Below are 21,934 nucleotides of genomic sequence, written 5' to 3'. Positions count from 1 at the left end.
CAAATAAACCGAATTAAACTGTAAGCTGAGTTTAAATGGTGTTTCAATGTGTCAATAATGTTCAGTTAATAACAACTTAAATTTGTTCCTCACACAAAATTATCTTATGACTTTAGAAGAAATATAATGCATGCATCATATGGACTACTTATATAGTCTTACCTTGAGCTTTTGTCACGATGAGCTGTTGTGTGTAACTAGCTGCATAAAGAGTCTTCAAAAAAAATTTCTAAATGAAGATTATGACATATTTTGTATAATTTTATCCCTTAAAGTATAAGCGATTTTGTATGTTGAACGCCTCTCTGTCCAGCAGGTGGCAGCACCTCATAAACTCTTCCAGCCTTGCTTTTAGGAATATTCCAGGTTCAGTACAAGTTAAGCTCAATTGACAGCATTTGTGGCATTGTGCCACAAAAACTAAATTTGACTTGCCCCTCCTTTTCTTTAAAAAAAAAAAAAAAAATGTGTGTTCCATTGAGACACTTACGATGGAAGTGAATGGGGTCAATCCGTAAACATTAAAATACTGACTGTATCAAAAGTATAGCCACAAGATGTAAACAATATGTGTGTTATGATTTTGATGTGATAAAATCACTTACTAACTGCATCTGTGTAAAATGATATCCAAAATTACAACTTCGCTGTCATGACGATGTAGGTTTGCCAACTTTTCATTTTGAGCACTGAAATAAGTGCCTCACTGTAACTGCAATTTTTGCTTTTTGAATTAAAAAAGAAATTAGTCAAAATAATGTTTTGTGGTAATCAGCATTATGCCACGAAAGCTGTCAGCTGAACCTGAAACATTCATTTAAACACTCACCCTCATTAATAACTATTTAATCTCTCTTTCTCTCTCTCATTCATACTATTTTTTATTTCAGACTATTTTTTTTAAAATATTTTATTTTATTTTTTGCACCCAGTTTGGAATGCCGAATTCCCAGTGCGCTTTTTAAGTCCTCATGGTGGTGTAGTGATTTGCCTCAATCCGGGTGGCGGAGGACGAATCTCAGTTGCCTCCACGTCTGAGACCGTCAATCCGCGCATTTTATCACGTGGCTTGTTGAGAGCTATACCATGGAGACATTGTGTGTGTGGAGGCTTCCGCGCTCAACTCACCACTCGCCCCAACGAGAACAAACCACATTATAGTGACCACAAGGAGGTTACCCCATGTGACTCTATCCTCCCTAGCAACCGGGCCAATTTGGTTGCTTAGGAGACCTGGCTGGAGTCACTCAGCACACCCTGGGATTCAAACTAGCGAACTCCAGGGGTGGTAGCCAGCATCTTTACCAGATAATTTACTCACCCTCACGTTGCACGTCTTTCTTACGTGGAGCCCAGTTGGAGATGTTATGTAGAATTAGACTTAGTCAGTGTTCACTTTTATTGCATCTTTTTTCCACACGATAAAAGTGAATGGTGGCTGAGGCTGTCATTATGCGTAACATTTTGTGTTCCACGGAAGAAAGAAAGGTTTGGAACAACACGAGGGTGAGTAAATGATGACCTTTTTAATTTAATTTAAGCTCTATGCATCACCATCCTACACCATGTGAAGATGTGGCAAAATTAGGCTTATAAACCTGTAACTTGAGCAACTCCACCACATTATCAAACCCAGTGAACTATCCAAACAGTTGTGCAACCACATGTCATTCTTTGCATACTAACTCCACCTCTGCCCCACCCACAGTACTATGTGGCCCCGCCCATTGCCTCAGGCTGTATCAGTATGTTTTAGTTTTAGAGGGAGTGGCCAAACTCCAACTCACCTAGTAACTTTGGGCTTGGCTTCAACTTTAAACTGAAGTCGAAGTTCAGAAAGACAGAAGAAGAGAAGTCATGGGAGACATAATTTAGTTCTGACAGCAGACATGCCAACATACAGCATGTGTTCAGACAAACTCAGGGAGAAGAATTCAGAGGTCTGTGGCTGCAATGTGAAGCCTACAGAGATAGAGAAGGCTCAAGTGAATGGGACCTGTCTGATCAAGGCCAAAGAAGACATGGAGAAACAGGGGGAAGGAGAGAAAGACAGTCAGACCACAGAAGAAAGCAAGATTCAGGAAGACCTTCAGGAGTCTGAAGACCCTCGGAAACCTCAAGAGGACCAGGAGGAGGTTTTGGAGGACGTGCTGGGACCAAATGATGTGGTGTGTGATACCTGCATTGACCATCCGTGTCGGGCCAAGAAGTCGTGCCTGACCTGCCTGGTGTCGTACTGCGAGGCTCACCTGAGGCCGCACCTGGAGAACGTCAAGTTTCAGAGCCACAAGCTGGTGGAGCCACTTCGAGACATCGAGAGACGAACGTGTGAGACTCACCGCTGCCCGCTGGAGCTGTACTGCTGCGCTGATGCATTATGTGTGTGTCAGGAGTGTGTGTCTGAGGACCATCGGGGACACAACACAGTTGCCATCACAGAAGCACGCCGGAAAGTAGAGGTAGGGTTCAACAGGGCTAAAAGCCCCCCTGGGGTAAAAGGCCGTTTTGGTTTCATTTTCACTAAATTTACACTAAATTCCAACACACACCATCACAGCACTTTCCTAAACACCTGCTATGGAGGCCTGTTTCGGCCATGTCAAAATAATAATCCAGCGCACAAGTCATTGGTTTGAGAGACCAAAATGATCAAATGAGCTAGAATAACAAAATAGTGAGATATGAACTAAAAACTAGACTAATAAATCTCATCAAGACTAACTTTGATGCTGGCTTGACACAGCGTTGTCTCAGAGTTGAGACTCGTTTATTAGCTTGAATTCTGAAGGTTTTGTAGGTCCAACCGAAAGGGTCAGATAGTTATGTCAATGGAAGTCAATGGGATTTTTGGCCAATTTGAAGTTCAAATACAGGAATATCTAAAGTCTGATCAGTTAGCAGAGACATAGCAAGCTAAGTCAGAATAGTCTGATGGTCTGTGCCATGTTTGATGGATGTAGCTTGAAAGCTCTTTGATGAGTTTGTATTAGAAATGTTGGTCTACATTTAGGAATTTTTAAATAACATTATGTTGGCTTTGTCAAGCCACCATGGGATAATCTCTCAAAATAATGAGATACTTAAAATAATGACATAGTACAACATAGTCTAACTTTTATAATTTAAAAAAAAAAGTTTCAGGTTTATGTAGCTCATGAGACTCTCTCAAAGTTTGACAAATATTTTGAAACAAAAGACAAGGCAATTAAATTAAACTGTTTTTCTGTACCTGTCAAATTAGTGCAATTGGAGTGAAAAAAGTCTCAATGTTGTTGTAGCTAAAATGTACTAGTATGTAATTCAACTGCATTCAAATATATCAAGCCATATCAAAAGTTTTAGCTTATGCTGACAAATTATGCCATATCCCCGTTGTCCCTATATCTAAACCAGATCCATATAGTTCCTTTTATACAGTATTTGCTTCATCAATTTCAAATAAATATAAATACATTTTCTAATAATTGTATATTTTGAGACCAGAAAATATAGCTTAAAGATGAAGTATATAATGATAATAATAATGCTGGTTGGGAGAGCCACAGAGACACTGTATTTACACTTTTATGTGTAATCAACCTACAAATGACACCGTGAAATCAGAAATAGTATGCTGACTTTTCTTGTCTGAAATCGGTCTGTGCTTACCAAAATTCAAAACACTGCCCCCAGTGGCCAAAGCGGTAAGTGTTGTTCGTGTAATGTCCACAGGCAGTAATACAGTGAGGAATGCTTATTTTATAAACTGTACCCCCGAAACACAAACCCCAAACCTAAACCTGACCATCAACTGAGTAAAAATGTAATGTTAGAGGGGAAAATGGAACCTCCGAATTGTGCTGGTTACTGATTATGAAAGCACAATTACTTCCTGGTATCAACGTGGAATCTGAACCTGGGTCTCCTATACTGCTGACGAAACGTGTCTCCAGTCACCCCACAATGAAAGGTAAACACACTGGAGCCGATGCAAAAATGTCTGATAGGAGATGGTGCTTGTCAGTGAGTTGGCATAATGTGGCCGATTCTATGGTACCAGAACTCTCGGAAACAACATGCCGACTTGCCGTGTGATCATTTTGCATTGAACTGGGATACAAGAAAGAATTTGAACATGGGGAAAAAAAAAAATAAACGTCACTTTTGAGCTTATAGCCCCATTGTACCTTACAATACAACACTCAAAAAGACAAAAACAAGTTCCTCGTGTCTCTTCCTTATACCACTAAAGAATCTTTTCAATAAAATAAGGAACACAGCATTGTAAACTTCCCTCTTTCTTGCTCTGAATAAATAACACAGTTGTATTGTAACAAAATCAATGCACATCGTATCTCTGAGATCAAAGAATAGATCATTCGTATTTAAGCACCAGTCACCATGCAATCTCTCTCTTTCTAATTAAAAAGAAAAAGTCACATATGCGCTTATACTGTAACACAGCCTTATCACTGGGATTGTTTGATCATAAAGGACCATCAGGGGTTAGGAGGTTGTTCAAATCACTAAACCGAAGTATTAAACTTTGGCATGAAACCTCAAATCATGCTGCTTGTTAAGGAGACGTGTTCTATTACATTTCTAAGCAATTAGACTTATCAATTATATGTCTAGGGTCAAGAATTGGAGACTTTTGACTCCAAAGCAGGAGACTGCAATACATTTTATAATTTAATCACATTGCTGCCTCGAAGAAACAATTGAGATATTAAAGAAGTCACATTTTTCTTTTCCACAGATAAATAACTCAGTGATGCTGCTGTGTTACAGTAGGTATAGTCTTGAGGTTTACTGTATTTCTGATGAAAAGATACTGAAACTGGTTTCACCGTTTGCGCTCTGTTCTGAAAGTACCTTTATGACGTCTACTGGATGTTCATTCATGCACTCAAGAATGAAAAACATCTCAGATGTTTCTATCAAGAATGTACTGAAGTGTCACATGACTAAAAATAACCCACAAGCATAAGTATAAAGCAGGATGACCTGTTTGGTATGTTTAAAGAAGGTGTGACCTGAACCCCAGAGAAAACATGTCTTTATGATATAACACCTGAAAAAGCTTAAAACGTTTCCTTTAGGGTAGGACTTTATGATGTGAACGTTGTGTGTGGTTATTCCAAGTCATCTTTTCTGGCATATCGTTGCAAAGTAATTTGCATGCCAAGCAAATAAAAGTGCTTTAATAAGGCTGTGTTTCAAAGCAGCCATTGTGAGGTTATGAATTACAAGCAGTGAACTTTGACACCGTTCACCGTGTCATTTTCTCAATTTCATTGCAAACATTTAAGAATTTATTTCATGTTACTCACACACAAAAAAAATAGCTCTTTGGCTGAACTTGAGTCAGTCATGTACAGTGGTTCCACATGATTGAAATGAGTTCTCTTAACTTAAAATTGATATGTAATCTCAACACAAAAACTCTGTGTAGAAAGAACCTAGTTGAATTTGGTAAACCTGACAAAATTAAGACATGTCTTTTATTTCTTTATGTACTACCTAGTGAAAGTAAATGTTAGCATGCTAAATAAATGCTGGTTGGAAGCACTACAGAGTGTAGTTTAGTAACGATGCTATATAGCACAGCAAACAATTTCATGAGCGACATTTACATGTCCTCATCGTTAGCTCAAGCTCCACTCGTGAACATAATGGTAACCCCCAAAACTTGACCATAACAGAGACTTTTCTAAATCTCAACACAACAAAACATTAAACACTACAAGTCTCCCCCTTTACATTCATCTTGCACAAAAACACATAAAATAACACCTAATTTTAACATTTACTCTCCCTTATCTTGTCCCATCCAAATGGAAACCCCCTGCCCAGTTTCATCAATGCTACATTAACACCACAAAAAGTATTCATGTAGTCCCAACTCAAATGGATTAAGTAAACTTCCATTATACAAATTTAACATGACAGACCGCAATGAAATCAAAATTTACAAAACGTTCTAGAATTGTGTTGCTTCGGTTCATTTTACATGCTGCTTTTCACCGTCCGATAAAAACGTGCCGTGACCAGGGATATTATTGTAATCTAAAACGAACAGTAAATCTAAATGTATATATATATATATATATATATATATATATATATATATATATATATATATGTTTTCCTAAACTGAATTTAAATTAAAAAATGACTTGGAAAAACTGAAACTAAACTCAAATGCATTTTTATGGCTCTGAAACTAACTAAAATAAAACAATAATCCAAGCAGCAATGCGGATTCCTCCACAAAACTGCAAATTATGTAAATATTGACATGGTAGCGACATGTACTTCACACATGTTCACAACATTTCATTAATTTGTTATTAAACATTGCAAGAGTCTTCATATGAACTGATGATTGAATCAAAGTATCGGTTTTATGACTAGCAGATTTGTAAAGCATTATTTTAGCGTTAGCGATAAATAATAGTAAACTGTAATTCTGTCATCTTTTGACATATCAAGGTGAAATTTTGCACAGTACTTCAGTGATGTCATCTTGAAGCCTGTTAGGTTGGAAAACACATTAGTCAAAATGGCATAAGATTTTTTGGACATATGGATATTGAGACAATGTGGACATTTACATAAATGCACACCTTTCAGCCATTTTGTATTTTATTTATTTTTGCTAAATACCAAATTGAAAGACATGCATCCTACACATACATACAGAGTTTCAAGTCAATTGGAGCTATGGTTCAGGAGGAGTAGATTTTAGTAGTTTTGGACAAATTTGTATTGTACAGGAAAATCCATCATGGCAGACTTTATGGGTTCTAGAGGCTTTTTTGTTCCTCATGAGAAATTTTGGACCTATGGGGTGGAAATGGCATCATTTTGAAAATGGAAAATTGGGGCGTGGCCTGTAGCGCCACCTATAGGCTCACGTGGGCCATTTTTGGTGTGGTAGTTGCTCGTGGCCTGTAGTGTCAATGTGCCAAATTTCAAAACTTTTAACCAATGAGTTCTTGAGTTATTGGGCAATTTAGAGCTACAGGAATAATAATAATAATAATACTAACAAAAACAATAGGTTTCCTCCTACCGGAGGAATCCTAATAATCTTGAATGATCTTGTCACAGTTATTCACCGTTCTGTTCCAAGGACTCTTATTTTGATATAGTTTTTGTACTCTGTCTTCAGTTTTCCCCAACTACATTTCCCATAATGCACTGCCCTCATCACTGCCATCTGTTTCCAATCCTCCTCACCTGTCATCCATTCCCTCATTAGCACCTGTGTATAAATACCCTCTAGTTTTGTCCATTCCTTTGTCAGTTCTTGAATTGTTACTAGTTGGTTATGTATTGTTATGTTGAGTTGTTACTTTGTAGTGTTCCACTCCAGCGTGTTTCCTAGATTGATTCTTTGTATGCCATTTGTTCCACTCCAGCGTCTACTATTAAAAGACTGAAAAGTTACTCCTGCGTCTCCTCTCTTCCACTCCACTAACTGACGTTACAGATCTTGAGTTTTCCCTGTCAATCTGTGATTTGTTTGAGTTGCAGCAAGAGTTACTTTCTCATGTCCAGTGCATTAAAGAGGACTTTGGTTGAAGTTCATTTAAAAAAGATTTATATCGAAATTACAGTATATTTTTTGTTTTATATCAGCGATAAAATTCAGTTGGTTTAATTTAAATGATTATTATTATTTACATATTAGGGAGTTCAGCTATATGACCCACATAACACAAATGTTTGTTTCTCCATTTATCCCTTATTAAACTGTAATAACCCGAAATTAAACTGTAATAACCTTGCCAGGGACAAAAAAAAGTAGTCCGTACAACTTGTGCACTATTTAAAGGTGCACTCTGTAATTTTTTATGCATGTCATCTTGGAGTTACACTGACACCTATGGGCCTGGATCAGCATCATTCAAACACAAAAATTTTTAGTCACAGATGCCATTGTAGAAAATCAATAGACACAGTCAGACATGATTAATTTAAACATGAGTGTGAGTGTCTGTAATAAGGTTAAGGTTGGGAAAGGAGGAGGCGGGAACCGGCTGAACAGTCAAAATAATATTTAATAAGAACTTAAAAAGACACACACAACACAAACACAAACACACACACATGGCAGCTGCATGTGGCTCTCTCGAACTGCCGTGTTCCGCCACATTTATCCTCGGCTGATTAGCCCAACTGGGGGCCGGGCGTGCGTAGTCACGGCCCGGTCTCGACCACCAAAGTCTTCTGAAACCATATGATAGCTTTTTGTCATTGACATCAAACCTGGTGAAATATATACTGTATATATACAGTATATACATGTCATGTGTGAACATGATTTTATAACGACTGGTATTTTAGTCTGTTCTTCACTCCAAGCTATCGTATGACTTCAGGAGATTTGGTAAATAGCATTCAAGTTTTGGACTACTTTTATGGTGTTTTCATTTTTGTTTTTTGTCCTTTTCTGTGCTTGACACTCCTTGGTCACAGTATACAGTCAGCCACAAACAATGTTGCCTGACAGTTCTGGTAGACGGGAGCGTCCCATTACCGTCCAATTACCTGTAGACAAATGACTTCCCTTTCAGGTGACTATGACACAGAACAACTATGACACAAATGTCTGCTTGAAGAGCTCCATTAACCTCAAAAGTGAAGTCATGATGGAATGGAATGTATGAGTCCCATTGATTTACATTGTAGGAGAGACCCGTGGGACAATGTAGTTGTTTTTAATGAAAATTTTATTTTTTTGGATTTTTCCCCTTTTCTCCCTAATTTGGAATGCCCAATTCCCAATGTGCTTTTAAGTCCTTGTGGTCGTGTAGTGATTCGCCTCAATCCGGGTGGCGGAGGATGAATCCCAGTTGCCTCTGCGTCTGAGACCGCCAACCCACGCATCTTATCATGTGGCTTGTTGAGCGCATTGCCACGGAGACATAGCACGTGTGGAGACTTCACGCCATCCACTGCGGCATCTGCACTCAACTCACCATGCGCCCCACCGAGAACTAACCACATTATAGCAATCACGAGGAGGTTACCCCATGTGACTCTACCTTCCCTAGCAACCAGGCCAATTTGGTTGCTCGGGAAGCCTGGCTGGAGTCACTCAGCACGCCCTGGGATTTGAACTATCAAACTAGTGAACTCCAGGGGTGGTAGCCAGCGTCTTTTACCACTGAGCTAACCAGGCCCCAATAATGAACATTTCTAATGTAATTCATTACACTGTAACATAAAGTTAGACAAAAATTCCAGGGAGCTCATAATAGCATTTATAATGACATCAGATCAGTTTCAGACAGTAAATTCATCAGGACATATTAATATGAGACACGAACTGGTAATGTGCCCTTTTTCTTTCATAAGTGAACAAGCATCTGCCTGTTTGGCACACGAACATCAGATGGAACATGGAACATATCATGCTCCGATATGTTCCATCTGATGTTCGTTTGCCAAACAGGCAAATCCAGTTTTAACTGGATTGAGTTCTGACCGTGCGAGGGTGTTTAACACGTGTTAAATACAAATATCTCTGGAGAGTTGGTCTGAGACTTAAAAGCAAACTCAAAGCTCTATTGTTCAACATGTTCCCTCATCAACACATGAAACAACAGTAACAAAAGCCTCTAAAACACGAGCTCTGTGTTCAATAGAAGAAATCTGGGTTTGCCTGAACTGCCTGCGGAATGCCAAATCTGAACAGAGATCCTGAAGTCAATAGACAAACAACACAATGGAGATCCTCTCTAATTACCCGCTAGCCCAAAGAGATCGTGGTTTCGGGTAAACTTACAGTACTTAGTGTAATGTGCAAAGTGAATATGCACCAAAGTTTTGAGTTAAGTACAGCATGAGCAATGAAAGTTTGTCATGGTTATTTATGGCAATGAATAGGATATTTTCAAAGTTTTGTTTACATATTGTTTACAGAGAGAGCTTCAGGACAAACAGACAGACATTGTGAAGACAGTCACAGCAGCAGAGAACGCCATTAATAAACTACAGGTCAACGCGGTGTCTATAGAGGTAACACGTGGCATTCACAACCTATTTTAATTCTGTAAAGTGACATATATCCAGGTGAAACAGGATATTCAAAGAGAAAAATGTAAGGCAGGAACTGATTATGTTTTGATTATGATTATGATGTTGTTCTTTTTTTTGTTATACTTATGATTAATTTTCACTGAGTAATAAGCATTGACGTAATTAAATATTTGCTTGGTTATATCTAAACCTCACTTGAATTTGTTTTATATCATTAGACGTGATGTTATGATTTCTTGGAAGTCTGTCTGAAAATAGTTTTCACTGAAAAAAATTATATATTTCTTAATCAGTATTTTGGTCTATTTTTCCAGTGAAAATATAAAATTTTTCTTAAAACAAGATACATTTACTTGACAAGCAAAATGGCATAAGATATCTTGTATCATTTGAAGAGTAATCTAACTAAATGTTGTGAGGTTTATATGAAAAAAATAAAATAAAATAGCCAATTTGTTCTTGTTTTATAGTAGCTATAAAGTTTAGGCTAATAAATTTTGTTACATTTCTCTGAAAACAAGACTCAAAGGAATATTCCAGGTTCAAGACAAGTTAAGCTCAGTTGAGGGCATAATATTGATTACCACAAAAATACATTTGACTCGTCCCTCCTTTTCTTAAAAAAAAAAAAAAAAAAAAAAATGCACAAATGTGTGTTCCAGTGAGACACTTACAATGGAAGTCAATGGGGCCAATCCGTAAACATTAAAATACTCACTGTTTCAAAAGTATAGACACAAGACATAAACAATATGTGTGTTAACATGATTTTACTGTGATTAAATCACTTACTAACCACATCTGTGGAAAGTTAGAGACAATTTTCAAATTTCATGAAACCCTCCAAAAATTGGCCCCATTGACTTCCATTGTAAGTGACTCAATGTAACTTCGATTTCTAAAAAAAAGTAAAAAAAATTAAAAATACAATAAAAAAGGAGGGACAAGTCGAAATCAATTTTTGTGGTAATCAATATTATCCCACAAATGCTGTCGACTGAGCTTAACTTGTCATGAACCTACAAATATTCCTTTAAACACAGTCTGTTACAATAAAAAATGCTGTTTTCTACATCTGGTGTGTTAAATGTCTGGAACTTCTTGACAAAAACACCTCTCATACCAGTGCAAAAGATAATAGATTTTATCAACCATCTTTTAGGAGTCATTTCCATCCAGCTGGAATTGCTCCTAGCAAAAGAACAACTCTTTTCCTCTTGTTAAAACTTTATCAGATGAAACTCAAAGGTCGAGGATTGCTGTGTTGACACAACTGAACTTATCAACATTCTGACACACCAATGATCTTCTCAGCTGACTCTTTCACTTAGAAATGTCAGATCTATTGCACAGTCTCTCTGTCTTTACCTGCAGGCATCTGTGAAAGAGGTGCGTGGAGTGATCGAAGAGCAGTTCAGTATTCTGTTGGCGGCCGTGGAGCAGGTGAAAAAGGAGGTGAGCGAGATTTTGGAAGTGGAGGAGCGTCAGGCACTGCGGCAGGCCGAAGGAATCCGAGTTCATCTGGAACAACGCTGCACAGAACTGAAGAAAACACAGACACAGATAGAGAAAATCACCAAGAACAAAAATGACATCGACTTCTTGCAGGTATGAATGTTCTTTGCTTTGAGTTTAGACTTTGAAGTGTCTCTAACGTATAATTATTGTTATTTTTTTCGATGTTAAAGGAATAGATTGGAATATGACTTTCTTTCTTCTGCAGAACACAAATGAAGATTTTTAGAAGAATTTTTCAGCTCTTTGGGTCTATACAATGCAAGTGAATGGAGACCAAAACTTTGAAGCTCAAAAAAGCACATAAAGGCAGCATAAAAGTAAACCATAAAACTCCAGTGGTTAACTTAATGTCTTCTGAAGTGATATGATAGGCATGGGTGAGGAACACATCAATATTTAAGTCCTTTTTGACTGTAAATCTACACTTTCACTTTCACTTTCACTTCCACATTCTTCTTCTTTTGTTTTTGGCATTTCACATTCTTCGTGCATATCGCCACCTACTGGGCAGGGAGGAGAATTTATAGTAAAAAAGGACTTATATATTGATCTGTTTCTTACCCACACCTATCATATCACTTCTGAAGACATGGATTAAACCACTAATCTGCCTTTATGCTGCCTTTTCTGTATGTAATTTTTGGAGCTTCAAAGTTTTGGACCCTGTTGACTTGTGTGGACCTACAGAGCTGAAATATTCTTCTAAAAATCTTAATTTGTGTTTAGCAGAAGAAAGAAAGTCAAACACATCTGGGATGGCATGAGAGTGAGTAAATGATGAGAGAATTTTCATTTTTGGGTGAACTATTACTTTAAGGTTAATTAATCTGACAGAAACCAGCCCATAGTATGTCATATCTATGTTTTTGTTTTCAGGAGTATTCAGAGTGGAAAAAAGAAGCAACTGATGTGTCTTTACCTGGTGTTTACATTGGCCTCATGGATCGACTTCAGTCCTTCAGTCGCATCATCACGCAATCCACGAAAGAGATGTGCGACAACCTGCTTAAATCATATCTCAATAAACTTAAAGACACCTGCAAAAATGGTCAGTATGCGCACACACACCAGAGCAAATAATAAACACCTGCCGCCAAACTACTGCATTTAAAAATAAACCAAATAATTTTTGTAAAGAGCACTGTGTAATGTTGCTAAAATACCCAAATATCATGTTCCAAATCACACACAGATAATGTGGGCATAAAGACGACAGTTTACGCCATTATCGCAGCAAAACAGAACCTGAAAATACCGAACCCAAAGACCAGAGACGACTTCCTTAAATGTAAGTATATTCACTACAGCATCAATATCCAACTTATTAAATGACCCTGGACCTTGAATTGCAAAGATAAAATTAAAGGTGAAGTGTGTACTTTTACTTTTATTTGTTAAAATACGGTCTCCTATCCCAGCCTAACATTTGTAATGTTGATTCCCCCCAAAAATGTAAACACTGACATTGCTCTGATTGTTTGAGCATCCCGACACAGCAAGATTAGCTCAACCAATAGCATGAGTTAGGGGCGGGTTTATCTGTTCAGCCAACAAGTGGCAGGTGAGGGGAGTGTTAAGAAAACCTCTTTAAGGGGGCCTGGGTAGCTCAGTGGTAAAGACGCTGGCTACCACCCCTGGAGTTCACTAGTTCAAATCCCAGGGCTTGCTGAGTGACTCCAGCTGGGTCTCCTAAGCAACCAAATTGGCCTGGTTGCTAGGGAGGGTAGAGTCACACAGGGTAACTTCCTCGTGGTCGCTATAATGTGGTTCGCTCTCGGTGGGGCGTGTGGTGAGTTGTGCGTGGATGCCGCGGAGAATAGCGTGAAGCCTCCACACGTGCTATGTCTCCGCGGTAACGCGCTCAACAAGTCACGTGATAAGATGCGCAGGTTGACAGTCTCAGATGCAGAGGCAGCTGAGATTCGTCCTCGACCACCCGGATTGAGGCGAGTCACTACGCCACCACGAGGACTTAGAGCACATTGGGAATTGGGCATTCCAAATTGGGAGAAAAAGGGGAGAAAAAAAAAGGAAACCTCTTTAAAAAACAATCAGTATATTTTGTTCTTTGGTCCTTTAATATAGTAAAGGCGCTGAATGCAATAATTTTCTGAATAAAGGCTTGAAATGCAATAAAGGCCCCAAATTTGATCATTTTTGGTTTTAAAAGATACATGCATTTTTAAAGTTCATACAGTACAAGACAAACACTGTGTCTGCATTGCTAGCAATTTACCTGTTTCAGACATCTTTTCTTTCTTTTTTGTACTGTCTCAAAGAAAAGATTAATATAATTTGAATTTCTTTTCAGCATTGATGTATCTGTAAAATGACATGACTGTGTCAGCTGGCTAGCAAAAAGAAAATACTCAAAAATATTTACTGTCCTCAAGTTTTCCCTCACAATGTTTTTCCTGAGACCTGAACCCTTTTTAGTCTGAGGCACAATGCCGTTCTGTCTGATGTCTGAGAACTGAGGTCTGAGAATGTCCTAAAATGAACACCGTATCAACCCTGCTTAGCTTCAGTGGGCAACCGGTCTTGAGCTACAAGGTGATATTGCTGCTGGTAATATGGTAATGGTTCAGAAACTAAATGTATTTGTCTGCGTCCCGCAAGACGACAAGAAACACCCACTACACCAAACGCTCATTTCAAGTAACGCCCCCTTGGATCATAAAGTGATTCTATTGGCTAAAAGGAATATTAAAATCCTATGCATATCGCTGTATGATTCATGTTGTCTTGACTGTGTAAATATAACAAAGAATAACTTTTAAATTCTACTGTATGTCACAAATCATATTAAACTGAAGATATAAATGGTAAAATTAAAAATTTCTCTGTTCTATTTTCTCCAGTTAGCTAACAAGATATTTTTAGCCTATTAGCTTGGCACACGCTAGCTTCTTCTCTCCATCATGTTTCTCCTCACTGTCGCCACCTAGTGATGAGGTGGTATGTTGTATTCAGTAGACCTTTTCATTTGCAGTATAGATAATAAGTTTAAAAACTTGTTTTATTTTTTATCTTTGTGGTTAATTTTAGGTTAAGGGGTAGCGATAGGTGTAGGGTTGCAGCAGGACGCCAACTGTTGCAAGACTTCAGCATTTCGCTGGTTATTTAAATAGTTTCTCATTTTCTTAATTTTTTTAGTTGCTATGGATAAAAGTTTCTGCTAAATCACTAAATATAAACCTATTGTCAATTTTGTTCTCATAGATGCCACGCCACTGAGCTTTGACGCAGATACAGCACATCAGTTTCTACGTCTGACCGAAGAGAGAAAGAAGGTCACAAACACAACACCATGGCAGCACAGCTATCCTGACCTTCCCGAGCGCTTCCAGCACTTTCGTCAGGTGCTGACGGTGGAAAGCTTCTACCTGGGCCGCCACTATTTCGAGGTGGATATGCGAGGAGAGGGAACTCACGTCGGCCTGACGTACAAGAGCATCGACCGCAAGGGCTCTGAGAGCAACAGCTGCATCTCGGGTAATGACTTCTCTTGGTGTCTGCAGTGGAACGGCCGGAACTTCTCCGCATGGCACAGCGATGTGGAGACACCGCTCAGCGTCCCAAAAGCCACATGGATCGGCATGTATGTGGACTACTCTCGTGGCGTGCTGGCATTCCATGATGTGGAGAACAGCATGGCCCTCATTCATCAGTACCAGACAGAGTTTCTCGAACCGCTCTATCCAGCATTCTGGCTTCCTAAAAAGGAGAACATTGTGGTTTTGGTGGAGCCAGGCGGAGCACTATCCCTGACAATGCCGTCTCCTGTTTCCTCTCCTCCATAAACTGCTCCTGATCTGCCTTCTCATATCCACATTATTTCCATCTCTGTAGAGAACAGACTTTTGACTGACACTGAAGTTTTATGATTACTACAATGCATTTCCAAGATGTGTTATAATGTATATGGGTCATTCCTGCTATGCAGTACATTTTCATGTCCTCATTATATGTCTTAATATTTTAGATAAAATATATGTACATCATCAAATATGAAAATCATTTTAGTTAATGTTCAATAAAATTAAAACAATTTGTACAATATTAATATCCCAATTTAAATGGTTAAAAATCTAAATTACCCTCAAGAATGAACCATTTAACAGCTACTGCCTTTTTGTGTATTGGTATTTGTAAAACATGAAAAAATATTTTTAACAAAGGTCGACCAATAGTAGATTTTGTCGATACTGTTAACTAAGGGGATAGTTTATAGAATGTTAAAAATTAGACACAAAGGCAAGAAGAGTCCAAAATTAATAAAATCCTAGATGCAGTTTATTGTTCAACCAAAATCCAAATAATAACCAGAAAAGAATGAAGATTTGATGCATGACACGAGACTTTTAACTATAAACTAGTCCGAAACACACCAGGGACTCATATTTTGAAATGACAGCGATATGGCTCCTTTGCAGTGCTCTGTATTTAAGTATTTATCTTTTTTTGCCTGTATATTTCACCAGATGATGTTTAATGAGAAATAAGGTTTATTTATATTCAAAATATAGGAAGTTTTCACCATGTATCTGCAGACGGGGCTCGTTTCCATATACTCAAACTTTTTTCATTACCATCGCTTCAATTTAGAACATTTTATAATTTAATTAAAATTACAAAATGTGCACTGAAGCGGAGATAAAAATATGAATGAATGTTGTCAATGATGAAAGATTTATATACCTCACAGTAACACGGAGAAATAAAAAAAATACAAGCAAATATCGGCATAGATTTTTGCCGATAACCGATAGTTCCAAAAAGCAAATATTGGCATAGATTTTTGCAGATAACCGATAGTCCCAAAAAGCAAATATCGGCATAGATTTTTGCAGATAACCGATAGTTCCAAAAAGCAAATATCCGCATAGATTTTTGCCGATAACCGATAGTTCCAAAAAGCAAATATCGGCATAGATTTTTGCCAATAACCGATAGTTCCAAAAAGCAAATATCGGCATAGATTTTTGCAGATAACCGATAGTCCCAAAAAGCAAATATCGGCATAGATTTTTGCAGATAACCGATAGTCCCAAAAAGCAAATATCGGCATAGATTTTTGCAGATAACCGATAGTTCCAAAAAGCAAATATCGGCATAGATTTTTGCAGATAACCGATAGTTCCAAAAAGCAAATATTGGCATAGATTTTTGCAGATAACCGATAGTACCAAAAAGCAAATATCGGCATAGATTTTTGCAGATAACCGATAGTTCCAAAAAGCAAATATCGGCATAGATTTTTGCCGATAACCGATAGTTCCAAAAAGCAAATATCGGCATAGATTTTTGCCAATAACAGATAGTTCCAAAAAGCAAATATCGGCATAGATTTTTGCCGATAACTGATAGTTCTAAAAACCAAATATCGGCACAGATTAATCGGTAGAACCAAAATATCTGTCTACCTCTAGTTTTTAATATCACATATTGTATGGTTACATTCTTGCTTTAATACATAAGAAAAACATTTCTCTACGTGTTTATTCAATGATATTGCACAAGAGACCCAGATGACGTACGGTAACTGAACATTATTGTACAGTTCAATAGGGCTGCTCACGGGTATGATCACAAGTCTCTATACTGTCTGTATGCTGCTGTTTTTCAAATTGTTACATTTTGTTCCTCTATGAGTTGTGACAATTACTTTGTCAACAAAAGCAACATCATGTGTCTGTGCAAATAAAAACTACAATTGCTACAGTGTGATGCAGGTTTTAGTTCCTGTGTTTTGTTAAAGCGTGCCACAACTGGTTCCACCAGTCTATAGAGATGTTACAAACTCTACAGGTAAATGGAGAAAATGTTTCACTGAGAGTAATTTTCACATGACTGATGCCTGTTCTTTCTACAGGTCAATATTAAGAATGCATTTGAAAACTGTTTGCAATTATTACAATTGAAAAGAAACAAATAAAGAAACTCAGATACTGTATTAGGCATACTGCATGTAGATGTTATTTATTTCTGAATAATATAGAATATAATTTAATATAAAATTTGAGTTTTCTTAAAAAAAATGCATATGTAAGCACAACTTATATTTGTCTACAAAACTTATGTCGGACATTTAAGTAAATGAAAATATTTTTACATGTAAGATTACCCTAATAATGGGTCAAAAAGATGTGTGGGCAACTTAATTCAAAGTAAATATTTTTCAGATATTTATTTATTTATTTTAGACATTTTTTATTTATTGTTATACAACATAAATACAAAATCAAATTATTTAATTGGATTTTATATCAAATATACATAGGCTATTTAATTGACAATTAAATTATTTATTTCATAATTACTGAATAATTATTTTAAATTAGTTAACAATATCAGACGTACTATTCTTTATCACACATTCTAAATGTATATGAAAACATATTACTTTCTTTACATTATTTGTAAGGGGGTCGCTTGCAAAGGGATCAACATCTTTGGGGGTCCTTGGAATCAAAAAGTTTGAAAACCCCTGCTTTAGTCAAGATAATTTACCAAAGATTTTCCTGTTCAGCCTGATATCAGTCTAATGAAAAACATAAATTCAGACAACTGTGAGCTGACTTTTGACTGATAACATAATAAAAGATATTATATACATATAATATTATTTATAATTAATTTGCTGTTTTGTGTGTGTGTGTGTGTGTGTGTGTGTGTGTGTGTTTCAAGGCTGGGTGTCGAACAAGGCCTTATTTTAGGGAAGCATTTGTGTAATCTGTTGTATTTTTAATTAGATAAAAAATGTAAATGTAAAACATTTATATAAAAATAAATGTTTATGGTATATCCTCATTTAGATGATTAATAGTAAAATAAAGTAGCAAAGTAAATGTGTGTGTGTTGTTTCTCCAGGCATCCGGTGGATTCTTTCTTCTACCTGTTCTTCCGGGTCAGTGCGTTCCTGGTCTACCTGCTGTGTGGAATATTTGGCGGGAGCTTCATCGCCTGTATGGTCACCATCATCCTCCTCTTGTCATGGGACTTCTGGACTGTGAAGGTTTGTGTCTGATTCAGAATAAGTGGGGGAAAAAAATGATCAGTTCTTATTCAAAACCCCCAAAATCTAATGTACAGGTACTGAAGTTATAACAAACGTTTTGTCAGTTTTTAGTGACACAAATTTAGTCATCCCTTGAAATTATGGTGCAACAGCAGGAAAACAGTCAATACTGTACATACACAGGGTGTTAAAATAAATACAGAATTTAGAGAGAAATACAAAGATGAACATTGTACAGAATATATACAGTTGAAGTCAGAAGTTTACTTACACCTTAGCCAAATACATTTAAACTCAGTTTTTCACCATTCCTGACATTTAATCGTAGAAAACATTCCCTGTCTTAGGTCAGTTAGGATCACTACTTTATTTTAAGAATGTGAAATGTCAGAATAATAGAAGAGAGAATTATTTATTTCAGCTTTTTAGATTCTAAAACCCTGATCAACCTCGACCAGATGAAAAATACAAGGATAGACATGAAACTGTTCTTTTAATTCTTTCAAATAAATCATATAAAATCAAATAATTTATTTATGAACTGGCCAAAGAATTTAAGAGGGTAGCACTAAATTAGAAAACATATATTTTAACATTAGACGTTAAATTTCGATTTTAAATTCACTATTGTTTTATATATAATCGTTCTATAGTCTATACAGTATTTAACGCAATTACATCAGAAGTAACTGTAATTAAATTACTGAAAAATTAAGAGTAATCCCTTACTTTACTTTTTTTATGATAAAGTATTTTAATTACAGTAATTAATTACTTAGTAATGCATTACACCCAACACTGGTTAAAAGTTAGAAAATGTAAATATCCGCAGAGCGAAACACTTTTAACTTTAGGACTTTTATTTTATAAATGATGTGATTCGCGGCCATCTTTGAATTTGTGTCTTTTTTTCGCTGCCTTCACATTGATGTTTGATAATTATTGTTTCAAATATTGCATTGATCCGGACGGATTTAGATATAATTTCCATTACATTCCTGAGCCGTCAGGATGATCCCGACTGAAGAGGCGTCCGCTCGGAAGCGGGAGATTGAAGAGAAACTCAAACAGGTACGTTAGTAAGACAGGAAGACTTAATAATAACATCCTGAGAAAACCAGTGATCTTCTGCGGATGTCATTCATCGGTCACAGAGAGTGATACAATGTTACATTACAGCGGATACATTTTACAATCATTGTCAGAATGTAACGGTGTTATATTGTTACATTGTAGCAGAAGAGCTGATGGAACGCGTCACTGGCCTCTTTACGTCAAACGCTCTAAACACACTGCAAACTAAACTAGTGTGTCGCGTCACATGCGGTGTAACAACAACAACAGAACATAATTCTATGATATACTGATATTACCAACTGTACAATTTACCATATATTACAGTATGCACATATCATGAGTTGTATTGCTGTTAAATGTCCCTCATCTACAGGAACAGGAAACACTGTCTTTTATTCGTGAAAGTCTGGAGAAGAGTGATCAGCTCACTAAAGGAATGGTGAGATATGAGCTGTTTTTATCTCTGGATAGTTAAAATGGGCTAAAAGGATAGTTCATCCTAAAAGGAAATTTCTGTCAATGTTTACTCACCCTTATGTTGTTCTAAATTTGTTTGCTGTTATTTTTTGTTAATGGGAACACAAAAGGAGACATTTTTGATGGGAGTTCATAGTGACCACATCTGTCAAGCACCAAAAAAGGACACAAAGCACCATAAAAGTAGTCCATACATCTCATGTGCTATATTCTAAATCTTCTGAATTCAGATGATAGCTTTTTGTGAAGAACAGACCAAAATATAAGTCCTTATTCACTGGTAATTTCCTCGCCACAACAGATCTCAAATCTAATTTTTGTGTGAACTATTCAATTAAAGATCAGTCTGACCAGTTAGCAATGCATTGAAGTTCTATTCTTTTGTAGAAAAAGCAGTGATTAAATGATTGAGTGATGTTTCATATGGATATTTTGTATTCCTTGAAGGTATCCATCCTGTCCTCATTTGAGAGCCGTTTAATGCAGCTGGAGAATTCCATCATCCCGGTTCACAAACAGACAGAGAATCTGCAGCGACTGCAGGAGAATGTGGATAAAACTCTCTCCTGTATGGATCACGTGATCAGCTATTACCACGTCGCCAAGGACACTGACAAAATCATCCGGGAAGGGTGAGTACCAGCTCCCTTGGGACTCTTATTTTGTGGTATTTCAGTCTGGTCCATTAAAGGGATTGTTCACCCAGAAATAAAAATTCTCTCATTATTTACTCACCCTCATGATATCCCAGGTGTGTATGACTTTCTTTCTTCAGCAGAACACATTTGAAGAAAAACAGAAAAATATCTCAGTTCAGAAGGTCCTTAAAATTCAAGTGAATTGAGATCAGACATTTGAAGCTCCAATAATCAAAGATAGTCAGTATAAACATCATCCATACGACTCCAGTGACACGATCACTGTTGGTGCGAAAAAAGATCAATATTTAATTACTTTTTAACTCTAAATTATCGCTGCCGGCAAGCTGCAAGAGAGGGTGGAGATCACGCGGTCTCTCGTGTGACGTGTTCAAATGCCAATGCGATTATGTGACACGCATGTATCGCTTCTGACCGGAAGCATTATTTAGAGTTTAAAAAAACGTACTTGAATATTGATCTTTTTCACACCAAAAGTGATCATATCGCTTTAGAAGACATTAATTTAACCGCTGGTGTCGTATGGATGACGTTTATGCTGACTGTCTGTGATTTTTGGAGCTTCAAATGTCTGATCACCATCCCCTTGCATTTTAAGGACCTACTGAGCTGAGATATTTTTCTGTTTTTCTTCAAATGTGTTCTGCTGAAGAAAGAGAGTCATACACACCTGGGATATCATGTGGGTGAGTAAATAATGTGAGAATTTTCATTTTTGGGTGAACTATCCCTTTAATTGACTGATATTTGGCCATTTAGTGCTTTTTGCCAGTTAACAGAAGTGTTGGGTCGGTCCCTTTGTGTCGGTTCCAAATTCAACAGATTTGTCACATAATAATGCACACTTTCTGTTATCAAATATTATTTTGTGAATTGAGAAAATATTGTGTAAAATAAGTGTTTAATTTCAGCAGTTTAATGTGTCTGATATGCTGTTTGTGTTTTATATATAACATAAACAGCAAATGCAAAAAAAAAAAAAAAAAAAAAAAAAAACAATATATATATATATATAATACAAACAGCAAATGAATTGCTGAAATTGAACACTTATTTTACACAACATTTGCTCAACATTCACTACATAATTTATATTATATATTGTAAATCAACATTATAAATTATCTGCCATCATCAGTCACCCTGCACT

General features: G+C 36.9%; 3 protein-coding genes across 13 annotated transcripts in view; all 3 read left to right on the top strand.

Annotated features, from left to right (window-relative positions):
* LOC127427440 (fatty acid desaturase 6-like) overlaps nt 1-40 on the top strand; it is a 19,555-nt gene extending 19,515 nt beyond the window's left edge. Inside the window, exon 6 of the mRNA XM_051675048.1 lies at nt 1-40. This exon is cut by the window's left edge and continues 1,988 nt beyond it. The gene's annotated coding sequence lies outside the window, so the exon portion shown is untranslated.
* A 1,813-nt stretch (nt 41-1,853) lies between these two features.
* LOC127426921 (tripartite motif-containing protein 16-like protein) lies at nt 1,854-17,523 on the top strand. The gene is made up of 6 exons (XM_051674076.1): nt 1,854-2,459; nt 9,916-10,011; nt 11,407-11,640; nt 12,427-12,598; nt 12,743-12,838; nt 14,773-17,523. Exons 1-6 carry the CDS (start codon nt 1,890-1,892, stop codon nt 15,351-15,353), a joined length of 1,749 nt encoding a protein of 582 aa, XP_051530036.1. The 5' UTR covers nt 1,854-1,889; the 3' UTR covers nt 15,354-17,523.
* Nucleotides 17,524-19,475: 1,952 nt separating this feature from the next.
* The window catches only part of LOC127426920 (exocyst complex component 7), a 29,740-nt gene continuing 27,281 nt past the window's right edge, over nt 19,476-21,934 (top strand). For all 11 annotated transcript variants that reach the window (XM_051674075.1, XM_051674074.1, XM_051674073.1 and 8 more), the window contains exons 1-3: nt 19,476-19,642; nt 20,022-20,087; nt 20,573-20,757. In XM_051674075.1, coding sequence (XP_051530035.1) covers nt 19,583-19,642; nt 20,022-20,087; nt 20,573-20,757 — 311 coding nt within the window. In that variant the 5' untranslated portion in view covers nt 19,476-19,582. The remainder of the gene's footprint in view (nt 19,643-20,021; nt 20,088-20,572; nt 20,758-21,934) is intronic.

This window comes from Myxocyprinus asiaticus, chromosome 36, assembly GCF_019703515.2.
Source record: "Myxocyprinus asiaticus isolate MX2 ecotype Aquarium Trade chromosome 36, UBuf_Myxa_2, whole genome shotgun sequence".
Lineage (NCBI taxonomy): Eukaryota > Metazoa > Chordata > Actinopteri > Cypriniformes > Catostomidae > Myxocyprinus > Myxocyprinus asiaticus.
Note: the sequence above shows the minus strand (reverse complement) of the source record. Positions and strands in the feature narration are given on the sequence as shown.

What these genes read in the sequence shown, in the direction of transcription:
- LOC127426921 (XM_051674076.1), top strand. Translation starts at nt 1,890, where the DNA reads ATGCCAACATACAGCATGTGTTCAGACAAACTCAGGGAGAAGAATTCA. An exon ending in TAAAGACACCTGCAAAAATG is followed by an intron (nt 12,599 to 12,742) that starts GTCAGTATGCGC and finishes AATCACACACAG; the next exon opens with ATAATGTGGGCATAAAGACG. An exon ending in CAGAGACGACTTCCTTAAAT is followed by an intron (nt 12,839 to 14,772) that starts GTAAGTATATTC and finishes TTGTTCTCATAG; the next exon opens with ATGCCACGCCACTGAGCTTT.